Source organism: Panthera tigris, chromosome B4, assembly GCF_018350195.1.
Source record: "Panthera tigris isolate Pti1 chromosome B4, P.tigris_Pti1_mat1.1, whole genome shotgun sequence".
Classification (NCBI taxonomy): Eukaryota; Metazoa; Chordata; class Mammalia; order Carnivora; family Felidae; genus Panthera; species Panthera tigris.
In genome coordinates, this window is record NC_056666.1 from 15,543,826 (window position 1) to 15,563,020 (window position 19,195).

The following is a 19,195-nucleotide window of genomic DNA, read 5'->3' on the forward strand; positions in this document are numbered from 1 at the left end:
GCTTTTCACAATAACTCTGACTCTTCTAGAAAGAATTGCCCTGTGTGATGCTGCAAGGCTTTAAAGTAATCCTGACTAAAGTATCCAGTGCAAGTTCTTATGTTTTCTGGGAATTTCCATGAAGTTCATACTTTACATACAGAAAAACTACCCTTTTGAAATCAAATCTATTATATTTTGCCACATACAGAGCATTCACTCTAAATCACAAATCTTGTCACTTTGCTGCTCAACACTCTTCAATGGCTCCCCATTGCTCACGGGACAACAGAGAAGACAAGGCTCTTCGTGATATGGACCACCTAGATTCCTGCCCTCAGCTTACCACCCAGCCTTCTGCCTCCAAGCTCCAAATATTCCAAACTACTTGTGATTCCAATACATATTTTCTATTATTTTCGATTCTCTGGTTATGCCATGCCTTTTTGCCCATTTAGGCAACATGGTGAAGTGTTAAGATCAAAGTTTCTGGGCCCAGTGACTTTATTCAAATCCTGACTCTACCAATTATTAGCTTCACGACCTGGAAAAATTATCAACCCACCTACCCTCAGTTTCTATCCATGCGAAATGGAAAAAATATGTATTGATATTGTGTCTTCCTTACGAGGTTGTACATGAGATGACACGGGTATAACATTTTGGGTTCAGTCTGGCAGAGAGTAGTCACAAAACATACTTGTTAAATTAGCTAATACATTTTAAGAACAGATCAATTAAAAATGCATGTTCCTTTTACCTAAAGTTTGTGTGTTCCATGTAGCATAAAATCCACCATTTTGCACTGAATGGTCCGAGTTAAAAATCACCACCAGCTGGTTGGAACCAGACTGGATCGTCCTGGGGTTTGAACTTCCACAGTATTGTCCTATTAGGGGCGATCCAGGAGAACCGCCATTTCTGACGGTTACAGAGTCCCAAGCGCAGGTTGCATGGGCTTCGATATCAAAGTCACTAAACGTAAGCTGCAGGAGAAAAAAAAAAGAAAGAATGAGGCACTCTGTGTTGTTCACAGACCTTTTTATTTTGTTTTGATTTATCTAATTTTGTGTTTATGTCTCTTATTTCATTCTCCCTTGCCCTCTTCTCTTTTTCCTTATTGGAGGTTCTACTGGAAATTTTGAGAGGAGATATTCCTCCTGGAACCGCAGTCACTAGAGAGACTGCCACAGTCCAGTGGGCTGGGATGGACGCTCACATCAAGAATGCGATTGCACTTCTCTCCTGGGTGGGGAACATCGTCTACATATGCGCTCTCCTATGCTTGCAAACTAGGTTTCTTCAGTAACCGTACACTTGGAGATGCCAATGTCTGCACTCTAACGAGAGAAGACTTGGGGAAGATGATGATCTGATTGCAGGATCAAAACCTATTCTAATTGCTTGCTTATTAAAAGAAATCCGTTTCCACACAGGATGTGGTATTTTTGTTCCAGAACAGAATCAGAACTCACAGTGATGGTATGGCCTTGTGGGGCTTCTAACAACCAGGAACAGTGAGTCGAGCTGTCGTAAGAGGCTGGATAGTTGGGACTTGTGATCACTCCACTCTCACCCAGCTGTATTCCACCACAGTCTGAAACGAGATTTGTAAACTTCTAAATTAGATACAAGAAAAAAAAAATCTCTGCAAAGCCAAAGTAAGTAGGTCTTACAGCCATGATTTTAAAAAAAACAATAAATGAATAGAAGAAAGTGGAAAAAGCAAAGTAAAACTGGGGAGAAGATTAGAAATTACCAGAATTCCATATAGTGTTAAACAGTATCACACAGTGAAGACAGGACCATTTTTTAACGTTTATTCATTTTTGAGACAGAGAGAGACAGAGCACAACCAGGGGAGGGGCAGTGAGAGAGGGAGACGCAGAATCCGAAGCAGGCTCCAGGCTCCACACTGTCAGCACACACCCGATGTGACGCTCAAACTCATGAACCACGAGATCATGACCTAAGCCAAAGTCAGCTGCTTAACTGACTGAGCCACTCAGGTGTCCCAAGACAGGATCATATTTAGTACAAAAGAGAAGGAAGATAATCTGTACCATAAATGGAGAATAATTAGATGTGCATATAACCCACACTGTGTAATAACATTGCCTTGCTTGAAAGAAAACAAGCCACTGAAAATAAATATAAGCTTGAAGAATATGATGCATAGCATAACTAAAGAATTTGTCATTTGATAAAAAGCATTTATGTCGGTGGTCAGCTATCAAAGTATAGATTAGCATGGCAAGTTGAAGAACAGATATATTTTTAAAACACAGGATGGTCTGACATTCTACATGAATAATACTGCTTCCTGAAACCTCGTTCTTTTCTTTCAGTTCAATAAAGAAAAGTCAACTGGCAAGTGGTTGACCAATTTTACTCCCTCTTCCAATCAACTGTTTGATTATAACACAAAGAGATGTTAGATAAAACTATAACCAAAACGTATTTTGACTAATAGGTAAACTTAATAGAAAGAAAGGGGATTTCCAAAATCTATAAAAAAATTAAGTGTAGGGGTGCCTGGGTGGTTCAGTCGGTTAAGCGTCCGACTTCGGCTCAGGTCATGATCTCACGGTCTGTGAGTTTGAGCCCCGCATCGGGCTCAGGCTGACGGCTCAGAGCCTGGAGCCTGCTTCGGATTCTGTGTCTCCCTCTCTCTCTGCCCCTCCCCCACCCATGCTCTGTCTCTGTCTCAGAAATGAATACCTCTCACATTCTGAGAGGTAATCCTCTACTGAAAGTTCATCAGTTTGAAAGGATGTAGAACGAAGATGTGGGCCCCAGAGATATGGGTCTGAGGTTTTGAACACCTGCACAAGAAGAACATACGGCCTTGGACCCTCACAAAAGGAAGGGCTGGAGTTGAGACTTTTACATAATGTTGAGGGTCTAAAAGAATGGCCATGTTGGTAGAAAGGGACTCTAGAAAAACTCTGATGGCCCAGAGAAGCAGCAAAGAACAGTGCTGTCTGTCTTGGGTTGAATTTTCAGATATAAGCAGAATGTCACAGATGCAAATCCAGTACAAAAACATTAGCAAATAATATCTAGTAATATGTTCAAAACACATGTCACACCAACTAGGGTTTATCCTGGAAATTAAAAGATGGTTTAATGAGAAGAAAGTCTTTTAATATACAACTTGTCATATTAATATATTAAAGGAGGAAAACAGAATCATCTCAAAAGATGCAGAAAAATCAGTTGGTAAAATCTTATATCCATTCAGAATTTAAAAAAAAAGTACACTAACAATTGAAGGGATTTCTTTAACCTGATAAGAAGTATTTACTGAAAACCTAAGAGAAATCAATAAATTTAACAATAAAAGGTCATAGGCATTCACATTAAGGTCAGAAACAAGATGCTATCACCCCTTCTGTTCAACATTGTGATGGTGGCATAGCCAGTGAAATAAGACGAGAAAAAACATTAAGTTTTGGGGTTGAAAGAAACAAATACTATCATTTGCAGAAGACAGGATTGTTGACACAGAAAAAAACACAGATAACCTACAGACAAAATGCCAAAGCTAGTAAGAGTGTAGTGAAATCTCTGGGCTAAAGATCCACGTGTAAAAAATTTTAAATTCCTGGATATCGGCAACAAACAATTAGAAGACGTAATTTGGAACATCTCATTGACATTAGTAACAAAACTAACAGCTACCTAGAAATGAATCTAACAAAATAGATGTGAGATCTTTGTGGGAAAAATTGTTAACTAGTCTATTGCCAGAGTTTGAGAGCTTAATCACAAGTCTTACCTGTAAAAGAATACTCCGCATGAAATCCAACATATTCTACACGTTCATTGGTGACGAAGTGTATCCACACCTGAGGATAAGGTATGACCAGTGGCACTGTAGGTTTTGAAGGTCCACAAAGTCTCCACATCAGAGGCCCATCAGCATCCCCTGAGCAAAATAATACGCCAATTGCCATAATTTATGTAGCTTTTGAGAAAGACATTCCATGAATTCAGTAGGAACAAATAATAAAAAACATTTCAAGGTATTTATTGACACACATCGAAATTCTGATGTAGTAGCTGCCATTTCACAAAGTTCCTTTCTATGTTTGTCAACTGCAAAAGAAAGAGTCCCTCCAACAGGGTAAAAACAAACAACAACAACAAAAACAAAAAAAACAAAGGAAAAAAACCCATGCTTTTTTAGTATGGGCATCTTTCTCTACTGTAGGTGCCATTTTGTTCCAATTTGTGTTTTCATAACTATTTTAGCATACCTAAACAGAGATACAATTAATTAAAAAGAAAACAAAACCTTTTGGATGTGCCTTTTTTTAGGAAGTAAAAAATATAATACCAACAGTGATAAAATATATCATCAAGATAAAAGTGATAATTAGCTAAAATTTTAATGATTTCTTCACTGCATTTAATCAACTAAAATGAATAGAATATTCAGTACTCAGGCTAAGAGTTGAGAGAGCTGAGTATTTTTACAGAGATTATTTTTCACGGTAATTTGATTAACCTTTTTTAAAACACCTGCAGAGCTCACATTTAATCTTCTCTTTATCCTGTCAGATCAATATTATTGATCGCGTAAGTCAACAAAATATAGTATTTTAACTGTCTCTAAAATGAGGGACTATAAGAAATTTAATATACAGCTACTCTGCTTAATTCAATAAGCCAGTGGTTTTGAGCCAGGTGGCAGTGGTGTGGGTTTGTCAGAATCACATGGAGAACATTCTCAAACTACAATTTCCATTTTCCTCATAAGTCTCCTCTAGATTCATCTACCTAGAAGGGTCCAGATGATTCTCTTGCTGAGTCCCTTGGTCTGTGACCACAGACTTTATCAAGTTCTCCCTGAAAATTCTGTCCAACATGGTCTCAAAGTCAGCAATGATTTCCCTAGCCACCGTAGAACATTGCCACCACCTAATTGTATCAGTTTCTGCTGCTTTCAACCTCCTTTAAAAAAATTTTTTTTGCAATGACATGGAACTCAGTGAACCTTAAATAGCATAGACGATCTACAATGTTACGTTATTTCTCTTTTTCAAACCACAGAAAGGGTGTCAATGTAACAATGGGGGGCAATTTGATGGATATCCTCAACTGCAAGAAAGAACTAAAATGGATTCATCTTCTATGAATGCAGATTTTTAAAAATTCTGGAGACTTATGGTTTACCAAGTAAACCTCAATCCATTTCCATCATGAAAACAAAGACAAGCTTGACTCCTCTGGGGATAATTCCCCAAATAACTTCCATGTGCTTCTCCATCTGGTACACTGCAAAACTTCTTTTGATTTCTAAGTAGAATTCCTGTAAATTTAGGAAATCACTGATACAGTTCTGACCATGCCAAGTCCCAGTCTCTGAGGAAAGAAGTCTTGAGTACTAAAAGATTATTGAAGGGACCACCTGAACTCATGAAGAGAGAACAGACAGAGGCACTTGGGTGGCTCAGTCGGTTAAGCATCCGACTCTCGATTTCCTCTCAGGTAGTGATCTCACATTTCCCTTAGTTGGAGCCTTGCATTGGGCTCTGTGCTGACAGTGTGGAGCCTGCTTGGGATTCTCTCTCTCTCCCTCTCTCCCTCTCTCTCTGCCCGCACCACCTCCACTTGGCCTTTTGCTCTCTCTCTCTCTCTCTCTCTCTCTCTGAAAATAGGTACATAAACATTAAAAAGAGACAGAGAGAGAATACACGCAAACTGATTCTCTCCTGGGTAAGTCTCACATCAATTGAAACACTGGTCTAGTTGTAAACACTGACCCATCTCACTCACTGTTAATAGAGCATGTTACCTCAGCTGGGTGTCCACAGAATTATAGCTTTTTTCTGACCAACATTCTTTTGGATTCTATGTACATATATTGTAGGCACGTGAGTCCCTTCATTGTTGGTGGTCCCCAGGTATAAGAAGAATACCGTGGATAAATGGGAGAACAGTTGGGGCGCCTGGGTGGCTCAGTCAATTGAGCATCCCACTCTTGATTTCAGCTCAGGTCATGATCCCAGGATCGTGGGATCGAGCCTGGAGATGGGCTCTGCACTGAGCATGGAGCCCGCTTAAGATTCTTTCTCTCTCCTTCTGCCCCACTCCCCTGCATGCGCTTTCTCTCTCTCTCTCTCTCTAATAAAAAATATAAAAAAAATAAACTGGGAGAACATGCTCTTTGATTGAACTCACCCACTCGTAGCTCAAGGACATCAAACTGACAGTCTTGGTGACTTTCCAGGTAAAAATCTTCAAAATGAATGTAAATGGATGAATTTCCCTGATTTGGATTGCTGAGAGTCCATTCACAATTTAAGTTTCTTGAGTAATTACTGACTCCGTCATAGCCAGGGGAAGTGAAGTTTCCTTTGGCGGAATTTGTAAGGGACCCACCACATACTAAGAAAACAAGGGGCAACAGAGAAAGTAGCAGTGAGGTCCAGGCCATAACAGAAGATGTAAATAATACAATAACAACGAAAATAACAACAAGATTTTTATTGCTTTGTTTTTGTAGATGACATTAAGACTATGGGTGAAGGGCTGGTTCGTGCATGGAGAAGTTTCTGTGAGTTTCTGTGAGTGTCTATGGAAGTTTGTGTGAATTTCTACGGAAGACGTTTCTGAGAGTTTGGAAATATGTGTAAAACTAAACAGCTTCTTTATTTTCCTGTAGGGTAGATTAGGTGGATTTGCGGGTTTGGCTGGGCATCTGTTTCTCCTAATTTAAGCCTATTGTTCGTTAATATTTAATTTGGAGAAATATCTAACTACAGTGGTGGTCTCAGTGGCTTCTCATTAGCAATTCTCCACTTGAGCCTTGTTATTTCATCAAACAAATAACATCATGGGAGTGCCAATGAATTCGCTCCTTTTCATATGGGAATGAATGCTCCTATCAATGAAACAAAGATTTTTTAAACATTCAGTTCCAACTCTTTCTACTATTTAAAACTCTTAGATAATAGCCCCAATCCAGAAAGTAGGCGAATATTTAGACCGGAAAGGCCATATCTTGCATAAATTTTCAATACTCTGTATCCAATGTGAACCCTCATTCATTTACACTGGAAATACATATACAGATGGCTGGCTAAGAAACCATAAAATCTGTCTATCTTCAATTAGTCACTTTCAGGGAGTCAGTCACCTTTTAGAGATAGAAGGTCACTTTCAGCAGAAAATAATTGACCAAGGACTGTGAAATAGGCAACCAGTATTTCATGGCGACATTATACGGGACTGAGCTAGAAGCTCTCCTAACAGCATTGTTTTTTTTTTAATTCACAATGGCAGCTTTCTTTCTGAAAGCATAACTTTTTTTTTTTTTTTTCCTGCCTGGCATGGGTCTTCTCCCTGGTTATATGTGTTTACCTGCTGTAGAAGCTCTTAGGTGTAATTTTGATCTCGAAAGGGAAAATAGACGGCTCGGCGGCTACTGGTGGTAGCTGTGCGAACATCTGCGGTGCCCATGATTGAAACAGGTGTATTTATAACGTCTTCTCTTACCTGCATCTTCACTGGATGTGTAGGAAGCACTGAAACCTCCATATGGCCTGGATCCATCAGTGAAAAACACGACTCTCATTTTGTGTCCTGAAGATTTGATCTCCTCGCTTACGTTCACACTGCTACACAGTTTCCCTAGCTGGGGTGAGTTACTTCTAATGCCATTGAATATCTGTCGGAAAAATCATTTAACCTTTAGTCACACAGTCCATCTTACTGAATATTTCCTGGGAGATTATATTCACAGCCCAGATACACTTCCTTCTAAGGAAACTCTGGGCTAAAATGAATTACTTAACAGTCCGGGCTCCTAGCCCAGTGCCACAAGCCACTTTGTTGCCCGGAGCACATTCTGTGGCCTCAGGGTCATTTCACTAAAATGAGAGTATTACAGTAAAGCCCTCCTGCCATGTGCTGACAAATGAAAAACTGCTGTACTCTTTGCAACTGGAAACCAAGCTCTAAATGTAAATTAGACAGGCCAACGCTCTTACGTCTTAGTTCACAGAGTTCACTGATGGACCATTTTTCTTAACAATGTATCAGGACCTTTCGTATTTGGAATGAAGGCTTAAATGTTAGTCTCTGATGATTTGAAGCCTATAATAACTCAAATATTTTAAAATGCCTTGAAAAGTAACTTTAAAAAATCAATATAATAGTTCTTTCCTGAGTACTTATGGATCCAAAGCCTCACTTTTCTTATTAATTTGAATTTTAAAAAATGGTTTTGAGTAGTGCTGACTCCAAAATATTAAACAATAATTCTAGTTATGCACATACTTATAATAACTGGAAAGTATTATTCCATTTCTGTGCAAGACCGAGGGAGTTTTAGCCTGCCCGGTTTTCACGGTTCAGGAAAGATCCAGAAGTAACTAAACAATAATTGAGTAATTGATATTCCTGTTTTTAACAAGAATTTGAATCATTCACAATTAAAAATAATGATTCAGAGGATGGCACTGACAGAAACGAAAGAGGAGGATGCACTCCATAACAGACGGTGTGAGCTTTTTTATTTACTATCATTGATTATTAAATTGAGCTCTGCGGGCTTCTGGTTTAAAGTGTCTTCTGACTCAAAGGACCAGACACAGCATTTCCTATTGCTAACTGAGCACCAGGCTCTGCTAATAGCCTGCTTGTATTACTTGATCCAATTAGCACAATGCCCTCTCAGACATAAAATATCATCCCTGTTTTCCAGATTAAGACAGTAGAATTCAGAAAGGGTTATGCAATTTGCTTAAGTTCAAACAACTAATGATCATAAAACTGGATTGAAATCGTCCCTCTGATTGCAAACCATGAAGTCATGTAGAAGGCAACAGAAGATGACAAAATTTCAGTAATCCTGGAAACAGGAATGGGCAACATTTTGCCAGAATCGGAGGGATTATCAGCAACTACAGACTAATGGAACACATTGGAAACCATGACCATTGGCGGTTATCCTTGCGCCAACGTCTGCCTGAGCTTAGAATCACAATGACTGATAATGTTCAGGCATCCATTTATAACATGAGCTCCTGCTTTTAAAGGCCACCAAAGTGCTGTTTCCACTTTCCTCCTCCACTCACATATGTACGCAGAAACTGCAACTCCCAGAAAACAATGGGGCAGGAAGTAGGCATTTGAGACTCAGGACAAGCTCTAAAATTTGCTATAAGCAGGAATAAAATCAGGCACATGTCTCATTGTAGTGCATTTCTTCTTCATTTCTCTCTCTTCCTGTCTCTTTCTTTCTCCATCTCCATCTCTTTCTCTTTCTCCTTCTTTCTTTTCTTCTTGCTTCACCCCCACCTTTTTCGAGAAGTTCTCAAAGTAAATAAGGTACAGGCAAAGGGCAAGCCACATCCCCTTATTTATAGCAGAGTGAAGAGGAAACAAAACATGCAGTGAACCTATAGAAATAGATTTTGAAGAAAAAGAATGGGGACATGATATTAAAGATTCATAAAAGAAATTAATTCTGAGAGGTATTGTCGGAGTTTTAACCTCCCCAGGAAAAAAAGAGACCTGTAGACAGGACATTTGTAGTTTCCCCTCATTGATTGGTCAAGTCCCTCCCCTCCCCACCCAATGAGGACCATAAATTGACAATCCCATGCACACAGAGATTCCAAGCAGCATTTTAGTACTTCATTCTTGAATATCAATAAGCAACCAAGCGTCACCACACATTTAAGGAAACATCTAATGTACAAGGCAGAGACCACTCAATATACATAAATAGGAAACAGGAACTTGAAAGAAATGGACCCTTCCAAAAGGAAGCAACATAAAACTTTAAAATTATGATTAACATGTTTATATCCATAGGTGAATGTATCAAATACATATGATATTTTAATGGAGAGAGTATTTTCAAAGATCACTGGTAAAATAAGGATAATTCCAGGTACACCCCTTCTCAAAAAGCTTAACATCCATGCCTACATCCTTATGGAAATACAAGAACATATGCCTCACCGAATGAGGAAATGAGCCAAGACAGGGAAATGCACAAATCATGGAGTCTGGGGCCAGCCCAGGAGAGGAATGAAGGGGCTTGCAAAGTTGCTGGTGAAGGGCGTGTCTGGTTTGACAGCTGGCATCAGGCATGTAGCTGATGGAGAAAGGTTCCATCATGGAGAATATCCATGGAGAAAGGATTTTGCTAAGGAAAACAAATGAACTGGTGGGTGTGCTTTACTATACAAGGTGGGGACGTACACCAGGAGCGAGAGTGTGTGGGAGAATCAGTGATATGTGCATCAACACTAAATATTAGAAAGGACACAATTATTGTTATTACTCAGAAAAAACCAAGAAAATGCTACCATAGTATATTACTTGGTTGGGTTGGGAATGGCATCTATATAATCATAATCTTGTAAACACTGAAGAGAAATTTAAGCAAAATCTGTGACATATGTATTTTGGGAACAAGTTGGCAGAGGCTATGAATTGTGCGTAGCCCTGTGAGCATTTGGGCTAAGGGGGTTGGATTGTGAAGAGAGCTCAACCCTCATCTTCCAGAGTTGCATGTGGCTAGATAATGTCTAAGACTGAAAAGCAAACAAGGAGCAGAATAGGAATATTATTTTGAAATAATGACATATGCACCCAAGAAAAAGCTAAAAGAGTTGGAAGTAGACACCTTTGGCATATATGATTCAGAGATGGGAAAATGACATGTAAGATGTGATTCAGAATTTGTGGTTGTTGCTGCAAATTTTATTTTCTTATTCAAGTTCTGAAACTATGACTCTTCATATTATCTTTCCTGCACAGCATGTGAAGATTCTGCTGGTAAGCATCCTAATAACCATTATATTCAATATTTCAACTATGGAAACAATTTCAAAGGGAAATAAGCTGTTGTGTGCATCAAAATTTTAGCAATGGATTGGTTGCTAATTGACTGAAATTCAAGTATTTTTAATATTTTTTATTTTCAGAACTCTCCAAATTTTGTTCAATAGGCATCCATTATATTTACAATCGGAAAAATAGATGAAAATTAGCATGCAAATGAATTATGCCACATTATTACAACTACATGATATATTCATTGACAAGAAAATACATCAAAATATGATATACTGGGAGTGGTTAATTTTTTTTTCTACTTCAACCTTGCCTCTATATGTTCAGTTGTTAATAGGAAGGAAATGTTCCTTTAAAATAACCAAGCTTACAGGCACCTGGGTGGCTCAGTCGGTTAAGCATCCAATTCAGCTCAGGTCATGATCTCATGGTTCACGAGGTTGAGACCTGCATTGGGTTCTGTGCTGACAGCTCAGAATCTGGAGCCTGCTTTGGATTCTGTGTCTCCCTTTCTCTCTGCCCCTCCTCCCACTCTCTCTCTCTCTTTCTGTGTCTCTCCCTCAAAACTAAAATTAAAAAAAATATTAAAAAATAAAATAAGCAAGCTTAGTCCAAAATTCCCTGGCTTTCAGATAGAAGAAAACACCTGGGGCCCCATAATTTTTAATATCTGATAAAACAGATCATTGCAATCCTTCAGGTGTTAGAAGGGATACAGGAGTACTGATGCATAGGGGCACTTGTACCCCAATGTTTATAGCAGCACTCTCAACAATAGCCAAATTATGGAAAGAGCCTAAGTGTCCATCAACTGATGAATGGATAAAGAAATTGTGGTTTATATACACAATGGAGTACTACGTGGCAATGAGAAAGAATGAAATATGGCCCTTTGTAGCAATGTGGATGGGACTGAAGAGTGTGATGCTAAGTGAAATAAGCCATACAGAGAAAGACAGATACCATATGGTTTCACTCTTATGTGGATCCTGAGAAACTTAACAGAAACCCATGGGGGAGGGGAAGGAAAAAAAAAAAGAGGTTAGAGTGGGAGAGAGCCAAAGCATAAAAGACTCTTAAAAACTGAGAACAAACTGAGGGCTGATGGGGGGTGGGAGGGAGGGGAGGGCGAGTGATGGGTATTGAGGAAGGCACCTGTTGGGATGAGCACTGGGTGTTGTATGGAAACCAATTCGACAAAAAATTTCATATATTTAAAAATAAATAAATAAAGGATTATAGCTAAACTATAAAAAAAATCCTTCAGGTGGTAGAACCTGGAAGCAAAATTTGAAGCTTGAATATGATCATTTTAGGGCAACATGAAGTATTATAGTAATGTACAAAGATGCTTTGTATTTCTGAATCTGCTACCCAACAGGAGACAACTAAATTGAAAACAAAAGTGACTTGTCTTTAAAAAAGGACAATGATAGGGGTGCCTGGGTGACTCAGTCAGTTAAGCATCTGACTTTGGCTCAGGTAATGATCTCACAGTTCATGGGTTCCAGCCCTGCATCGGGCTCTCTGCTGTCAGCACAGAGCCTGCTTTGGATCCTCTGTTCCTTGCTCTCTCCGCCCCTCCCCATCTTGTGCTCTCTCTTCTGTCTCTCTCAAAATAAATAACTAAACTTAAAAAAGGGGGGGGGGACAATGATAGTGCTTCTATTCATTCATTCAATAATTATTGTTTCTATTCTGTGCCAGGCACTGGGGACTCCACGGGAATGAAACAGAGGGCACATCCTGACGGAGCTTACATTCTGGCTGGGAGAGCAGACAATAAACAGACAAACAAATAAATGCGTGGGGAATGTCAGTTGGTGTGAAGTGCTGTGAAGGCAAAAATGCAGGGAGCAGGATGGGCCAGGGTGGAATCGATTGAATGTAGGGTCGCAGGGAGCAGGCCGTTTGAAGAGCAGCGAAGAAGAGAGACAGTGAACAGACAGCCGTCGGGGAGATGCAGGCCAGAGGCCGTAGCACAGGTGCAGTGGGTTGTGGAACATTCTAGCACCCAAAAGGAAGCCAGTGGGACTGGATCCTAGTGGGCAGGAGGGGAGTTTGAGAGGAGATGCAGATTCTATAGGGCCAGCTGGGCCAGTGTAATGATCTGGGATCGTCCCCTGGGTGAGAGGAGAGGCCAGTAGAGGATTTTCAAGGAGAGCGGCATGATGTGCTTTACCTTTACACCCGTCACACCAGCTGCTGTGCTGAAAGTGCAGGGAGACAAGGGTGGGACTAGGGAGACAGGCCGGAAGTTATTAAATTACATTTAAGTGAGCCGTGATGGCTGTAGTAGGGGATATGGTGAGAAGGAGTTAGATTATGGATCTCCTTAAAGATACAGTCAGTGGGGTTGATTACGCATGTAATACAAGGTGTGAGAGAAAGTTCTCCAAGACAGACATCAATGTTTTTGACCTGAGCATCCCCAAGTTTGAAACTGTTATTTGCTGAGATAACAAGGACTGAGGAAAGGTCGAGTTGGGTACAGAAATATATTAATATTAATGTATAATTAATCCTGTATGTGTCTATATGTTTATATGCGTATCTGTCATTTAACAATCTTCATTCCCACTCATGGGTCTCCTTTGTTTTCCTTTGCTAAGGGAAGCTAAGAATGCTGACGGCATATCCCCAAGCATTTGACCTTGGCAGCACTGACCTTGGCAGGCAGCCGTGGTCTTCCAAAGGAGTCACTCAGTACCTCAGGCAGAAAACAGTAACCGTGCAGGACCACTCAATCGCTCAGAACTTTTGGTGGTGGCCCGTTCTGTGACTCTGGTCCCAGTCATCTATGTGCTACCCACGGGCTCAGCTTTTCTCCATTTACCCGTTTTGCCATGTGTAATGATCATTTGCTCTTAAAATTTATCCTGCCTATGACCCTGATGTATTTTGTGACAACAAAGAGCCTCTTAAACAGGTCTTACAAATATCATGGCAGTTTACTGCATTTTTGTTCTATCTAAAATACTGAGAATTGGGGCGCCTGGGTGGCTCAGTCAGTTAAGCATCCGACTTCAACTCAGGTCACAATCTCGCAGTCTGTGAGTTTGAGCCCCGCGTCAGGCTCTGGGCTGATGGCTCAGAGCCTGGAGACTGCTTCGGATTCTGTGCCTCCCTCTCTCTCTGACCCTCCCCCATTCATGCTCTGTCTCTCTCTGTCTCAAAAATAAATAAACGTTAAAAAAAAATTAAAAAAAAGAATACTGAGAATGTGTCTGAGGTACAGTTGCACAGATGGGAATATTCCCGACCTACTTTTCTGACAACGATTGATAGGTCATTAAGCTCCTTCAACGATGGAACGTGATATCCCTGACTGCAAGGAGACACTCACTGTCACATGCTCGCTGTTGCAGGATGGATGAACTTCCAGCCTCAGGTTGTTAAACGTCAGGGTGACCCGCCTTCCTTCCTGCACCGTGATCCTCCACTCACAGAGCCGGCCGTGAGGATTTGGGTTCGGGAAGTTGGGAGAAGTGAATGTTCCGGTAGGGCCCTGTAGGTCTCCACCACACTCTGAAGGGGAAGAAACCCAAGAAATCATCTTCCGATCCGATCAAAATGATCCCTTCCACAGGGAGTGTTCTCTAAAATATTTTCTTTAGTATTCCACGGGATACTAAAATTACGGCTTTTATTTTTCACTATGTGTACGTGATGACTTAACAGAGAACGTTGGTATTCACTTCCTATCTCTAATATTTAACATTTAATTCACGTTTCCATGGATGACAGTTCACTGGTAGTATTCTATCATCATGGCCCAAGAAGCATGAGAGACCAACGGCTGTAGTAATCTCAAGAGTCAGAAGATTCAGAAGACTTTTGTAATCACCCAGTTTTTTTCAGATAAAATCTGTGTTTTACCAAAGTATTTCAGAAAGGCCAATTCTGACAACTGTGGGGCTAATGGACTGGCTTTCTTAGGATGAGTATATGTGTGTGTGTGTGTATATATATATATATATATATATATAGTATTACTAATATTATTATATTATCTACTATACTTAACAAATCAGTGAACTTACCTTCCATGCTAGATTCAAACCGTAGTCTAAATCCCGAGGCAGTCAGAGAGCCGTCTGTGACAAACCTGACCAAAGCGATATTGCTAGAAGTGTCTATGCTGTCGGGAATGGTGTTTCCACAGTATCTGCCCAATAAATTTCCTGTGAGAGTCAAATAATTAAGTATATACACATTCAGGTGATTGATTTCATTTAACCTCTACTTGAGGTGTTCTACAAGTACAAAGAAAATGATAAAACACAAGGCTCTGCCCACGAAGAAATGGTGACCTCTGTTGAGAGGAGGACAAACAAGAATAAAAAGAAGATATTCAAGTATGTGGAGACGTGTAACAAAACTGCAACCAGTTAGGGCAAGGTGGTCTCAGCGCAACGAGGGAGGTCATTTGGTTAAGGAGATGGTTCCAGTCAACAGAGTGGCAAAGTGTCCAACTGACGTGATTTCTAGGATACACACCCTCTCCTCTCCTTAGCCAACAGGATGCCCCTCAAATAACTGCATATGGGCCTGGAAAGTCTCAACAGAAAGAGGATGTCTTCACAATACAGTGCTCTCTCAACGTGATCTATAAAGATAAGCTATATAAGGACACCTGGGGCTCCGGACACCCACTGTTTATGAGGGGGAACCCAGGGAGGGAAAAGTTGGCAGAGGTCCGAGCTGACTGCCCTTCTATGCAAAGAATAGATGCAGTTTGGCCTTTCTTGAGGCAACTTCGGAGGCCGAATGAGTACCTGTGAAAATAAACACCCCCAAAAGACAGCAGACGTATTTCACTGACCAGAGGTGTGGTTTTCCCAGATCTCCACAAAGTCTTTTTCACAGCCAGAGGAGTTCTGAAGGTTAAAGTCTTCAAAATGGATGGTGAGGTAGTGTCCCGAGGGACCCTCCAGATGCCACTCACACAGCAAATTGTCTCTATACGGCAGTGTTGGGTATCCGCTGCTTTCGATGACGCCACTTTGCCCTGTCACTCTTCCCCCACACGCGGCTGCAAAAAAAGAACAATATTCTGTTACAGCGTTGTTGTTGTTGTTGTTGTTGTTAATTTAACCAGTGCATTATAAACTTTCAGATGCCAATTGAATATAAGTTAATGCTTTAAAAATTCTGAGAATGTTTAAGTTAGTGTTTCCCTTATGATTTGAAATCTACTCTTGATGTAAAAAGAAAGGATACCCCAGGTCCAGTCAAATAATGAGAAATGGAAAAGTGAATGGCATATTCTGTAACATCTCATTAATCCTCATGGGACACGATGTAAGAGCTATTAGCTGCAAGAAAGTTTCATTTCAAGGACCCACTGATGGATTGAGAGGGCCTGCCTACGACTCTGTGTCTGTGATTCTGAAGACTGAGTGCATGCTCCACTAGAAGGGGTGCTGTGATTGATTAGTGATGCCTACCCTGTAATTATCAAGTAAGTGTTTCACTGGAGTAACTGGTATCTCAGGGCCTGGAAAATTCCTACTCAATTCTTTCTTATCAGCTGATGTGACAGTTACATTGAATTATACACAATTTGCCTCAGGCTATAAAACGACCTATGGTGTAGGTTCAATAAGGCTTACAATAAGGCTGTCCAACTTTTGACTCTATTAAGTATGTTTGGTTAGTGTTCAGACCCACCAGGTACCAAATTCTATGTAATTGCGACCCTATTACATTACATCTTCAGTAAGCATGTGTATTGCTCATTTTTTTAAGTAAGGAAATCAAAACACTGAGGAGACATATTTGTTTTTGTTTAGTGACTGATTTGGCACTAGAGACTTAGGGGGAAAACATTTTCCATTAGTGATGACTTCAAAGTTACTGTTCTAAATATAGTTATTTGAATATATATGAATAGTAAAGTGTTCTACTAGTTAAAGTAATACGATAAAGATGTCATGACAAAAGGAAAAAAAGCAAATATTTGATTTAACTGAATATGCTTTCACAAACAAGTTAGGAAAAAATACAAAATATTCAAGTCTACTAAAAAGAGTGTCTTAAAATGGAAAGCAAGGTAAAATTTTAAACTGATAAATGACTTTGTGGTTTCAAACATTTATATTTCTTACTTATTTCTATTAAAATTAGGCAAATACAAAATCTCTAATTTTTTTTAATTTTTAATGAGTTTTTATTTATTTCTTTTTAATTTTTTTAATGTCTACCTATTTTTGAGAGAGAGAGAGAGAGAGAGCGAGAGAGAGAGCGTGAGGGGTGGGGTGGGTAGCAGAGAGAGAGGGAGACACAGAATCCGAAGCAGGCTCCAGGCTCTGAGCTGTCAGCACAGAGCCTGATGCGGGGCTTGAATTTACAAACCATGAGATCATGACCTGAGCTGAAGTCAGACACTTAACTGACTAAGCCACCCAGGTGCCCCTAACAAACCATGAGATCATGACCTGAGCTGAAGTCAGACACTTAACTGACTAAGCCACCCAGGTGCCCCTAACTTTTAATGAGTTTTTAATATTTTATTATAATTAGTCTGTCATAACTTTCTTACCATGTATAAAAAAATGTTTTTACCTATACCATACTTGATCTTGAACCCCACATGTGTGGGGCTGTTGTCAGATCGGAATCTCAAATACATCACCTCTCCTGAGGACAACTGGCTGTTGGGCAAAGATGTTCCGCAAACCTTGGAAAGTACTCGTGCATTTGAGTCAGCCCCATCACGCAATTCAAGGTAATTGGATGCGCAGCTACGGTGGAAAGAAAACTCCATTTAATATGTAAAGTCAATTGCTTTGACATATTTAAAAAATAAAGACTTCACCAACTTTCTCCAAGAGCATTATTAAATCATCATTTCTGCAGAAGACACGATGACAGTTATTTTAAATCATATGTCACTTCAGAATGCTGCACACTATTTTTCTAATCGTAATACGTTCTTCAGTTAGTAGCTCAAAAAGATGGGTTTTACACGTGCGACACCAAAGAATATTTACTTATCTTCCTCCATATTCTGTGCTTGTTTTACAAATATAAAAGTCATTCTCAAATTAACCCCCAGGAATTTCAAAAAAAACAAGTACTTTGTTTCACATGATGATGAGACACATGTCACATGACAAAGAAGAACCCTCTCTCTTGACAGCCCTGCCACCCGGGGTTAATGGAGAGTCATAGCCGGAATCTTCCGTGTCCATAAAAGTGAGTATTTACCCAATATGTCTTAAGAAAGTCAGACAATTAATGCTCACTGACTAGGACAGTGGCATTGTGTCAGGTGCCCATAAATGGTAAGAAAAGCTCTCATACCTAAGTTTTCTTTCATACATATATTCTTGCAAATGTATATACACGTTTGTTACATGAACAGAAAAATTCAGGTTTCGTCAGCCAGGATAGTTATTCTCTTTGTGTTCAACACAGTAAGACTTGCTCCCCAGTTTGTAATCCCGTAAGCATTCTCATTAAAGAAAGACTGGGAAATTGGATTGTCCTCACGTTAGTCCTTTTTCCGACACTGGTGACCTCTAGTGTCACGTAACACAAATGTCCATTTGTTGAACAGGCATTTTATTATTTATGACATTGAGTATGAGGCTGGGAAAATAAATATTCATCTACCAGAGACACTATATTTTTCCTGCGGGAGGAAGAATGGATAACATCAATCTCAAACAGCCATCGTCAGTGTCTCCTGGAGGAAGTGCCTGGCGTCAGGAGGAACAATATCTGTGTACATAAGCCACTCAGCTAATGACAGAGTGGCTGGCGGGCAGTGTTTTCAGGCTCGAGGTGTAATGCATGTCCCTTTTCCATCCCTGGATGTTCTACGCTTAGAAAAGAAGAGAAATTATTCTCGAACACGACGGCTGAAGAAAACTAACTCTGAGTAGGAGAAAAATGAAACGGAATTGACTTGACATACCTGGGTGTTTCTTCAATGTGGAATTGATCTTCAAACTGCAGCCTTATGAGCTTTCCAGGGGGAGCCGCTATGAGCCACGTGCAATCAGCGTGCTGGGGGTAATTGTCAGGGTGGTTGGGGGAGGTCACATATCCAGCAGAATCCGCATCGTGGATGTAGATATTGCCCCCACAGGCTGTTGAGAAACACAATGAAATCAACCTACAGTCTGGAGAAAGAGGATGCAATGCCACTAGCTTCTTCTTCTTCTTCTTCTTTTTTTTTTTTTTTCTCTTTTTGCACTGTCTTGTGTCTTTTTTTTTTTTTAATTGAAGTATAGTGGACACTCACTGTCACATTAGTTTCAGGCGTATGACAGTGATCTGACAAGTCTACATGATTTCATTTGTATGTGGAATCTAAAAGACACAAACAAATAAACCAAAAGCGGGAACAGACCCATGAACACAGAGAACAAACCAGGGGTTGCCG

The 19,195-nt window shown here is 40.0% G+C and overlaps 1 protein-coding gene across 2 annotated transcripts in view; it reads right to left on the reverse strand.

The window, feature by feature from the left end:
* Nucleotides 1-19,195, reverse strand: part of CUBN (cubilin) — a 273,318-nt gene that overhangs the window by 65,581 nt on the left and 188,542 nt on the right. For both annotated transcript variants that reach the window (XM_007081262.3, XM_042991151.1), the window contains 10 exons: nt 18,725-18,899; nt 17,368-17,546; nt 15,626-15,835; nt 14,844-14,984; nt 14,147-14,328; nt 7,486-7,657; nt 6,169-6,375; nt 3,761-3,910; nt 1,455-1,576; nt 740-965 (listed from right to left, as the gene is read on the reverse strand). In XM_007081262.3, the coding sequence (XP_007081324.2) occupies nt 740-965; nt 1,455-1,576; nt 3,761-3,910; nt 6,169-6,375; nt 7,486-7,657; nt 14,147-14,328; nt 14,844-14,984; nt 15,626-15,835; nt 17,368-17,546; nt 18,725-18,899 (1,764 nt within the window). The remainder of the gene's footprint in view (nt 1-739; nt 966-1,454; nt 1,577-3,760; nt 3,911-6,168; nt 6,376-7,485; nt 7,658-14,146; nt 14,329-14,843; nt 14,985-15,625; nt 15,836-17,367; nt 17,547-18,724; nt 18,900-19,195) is intronic.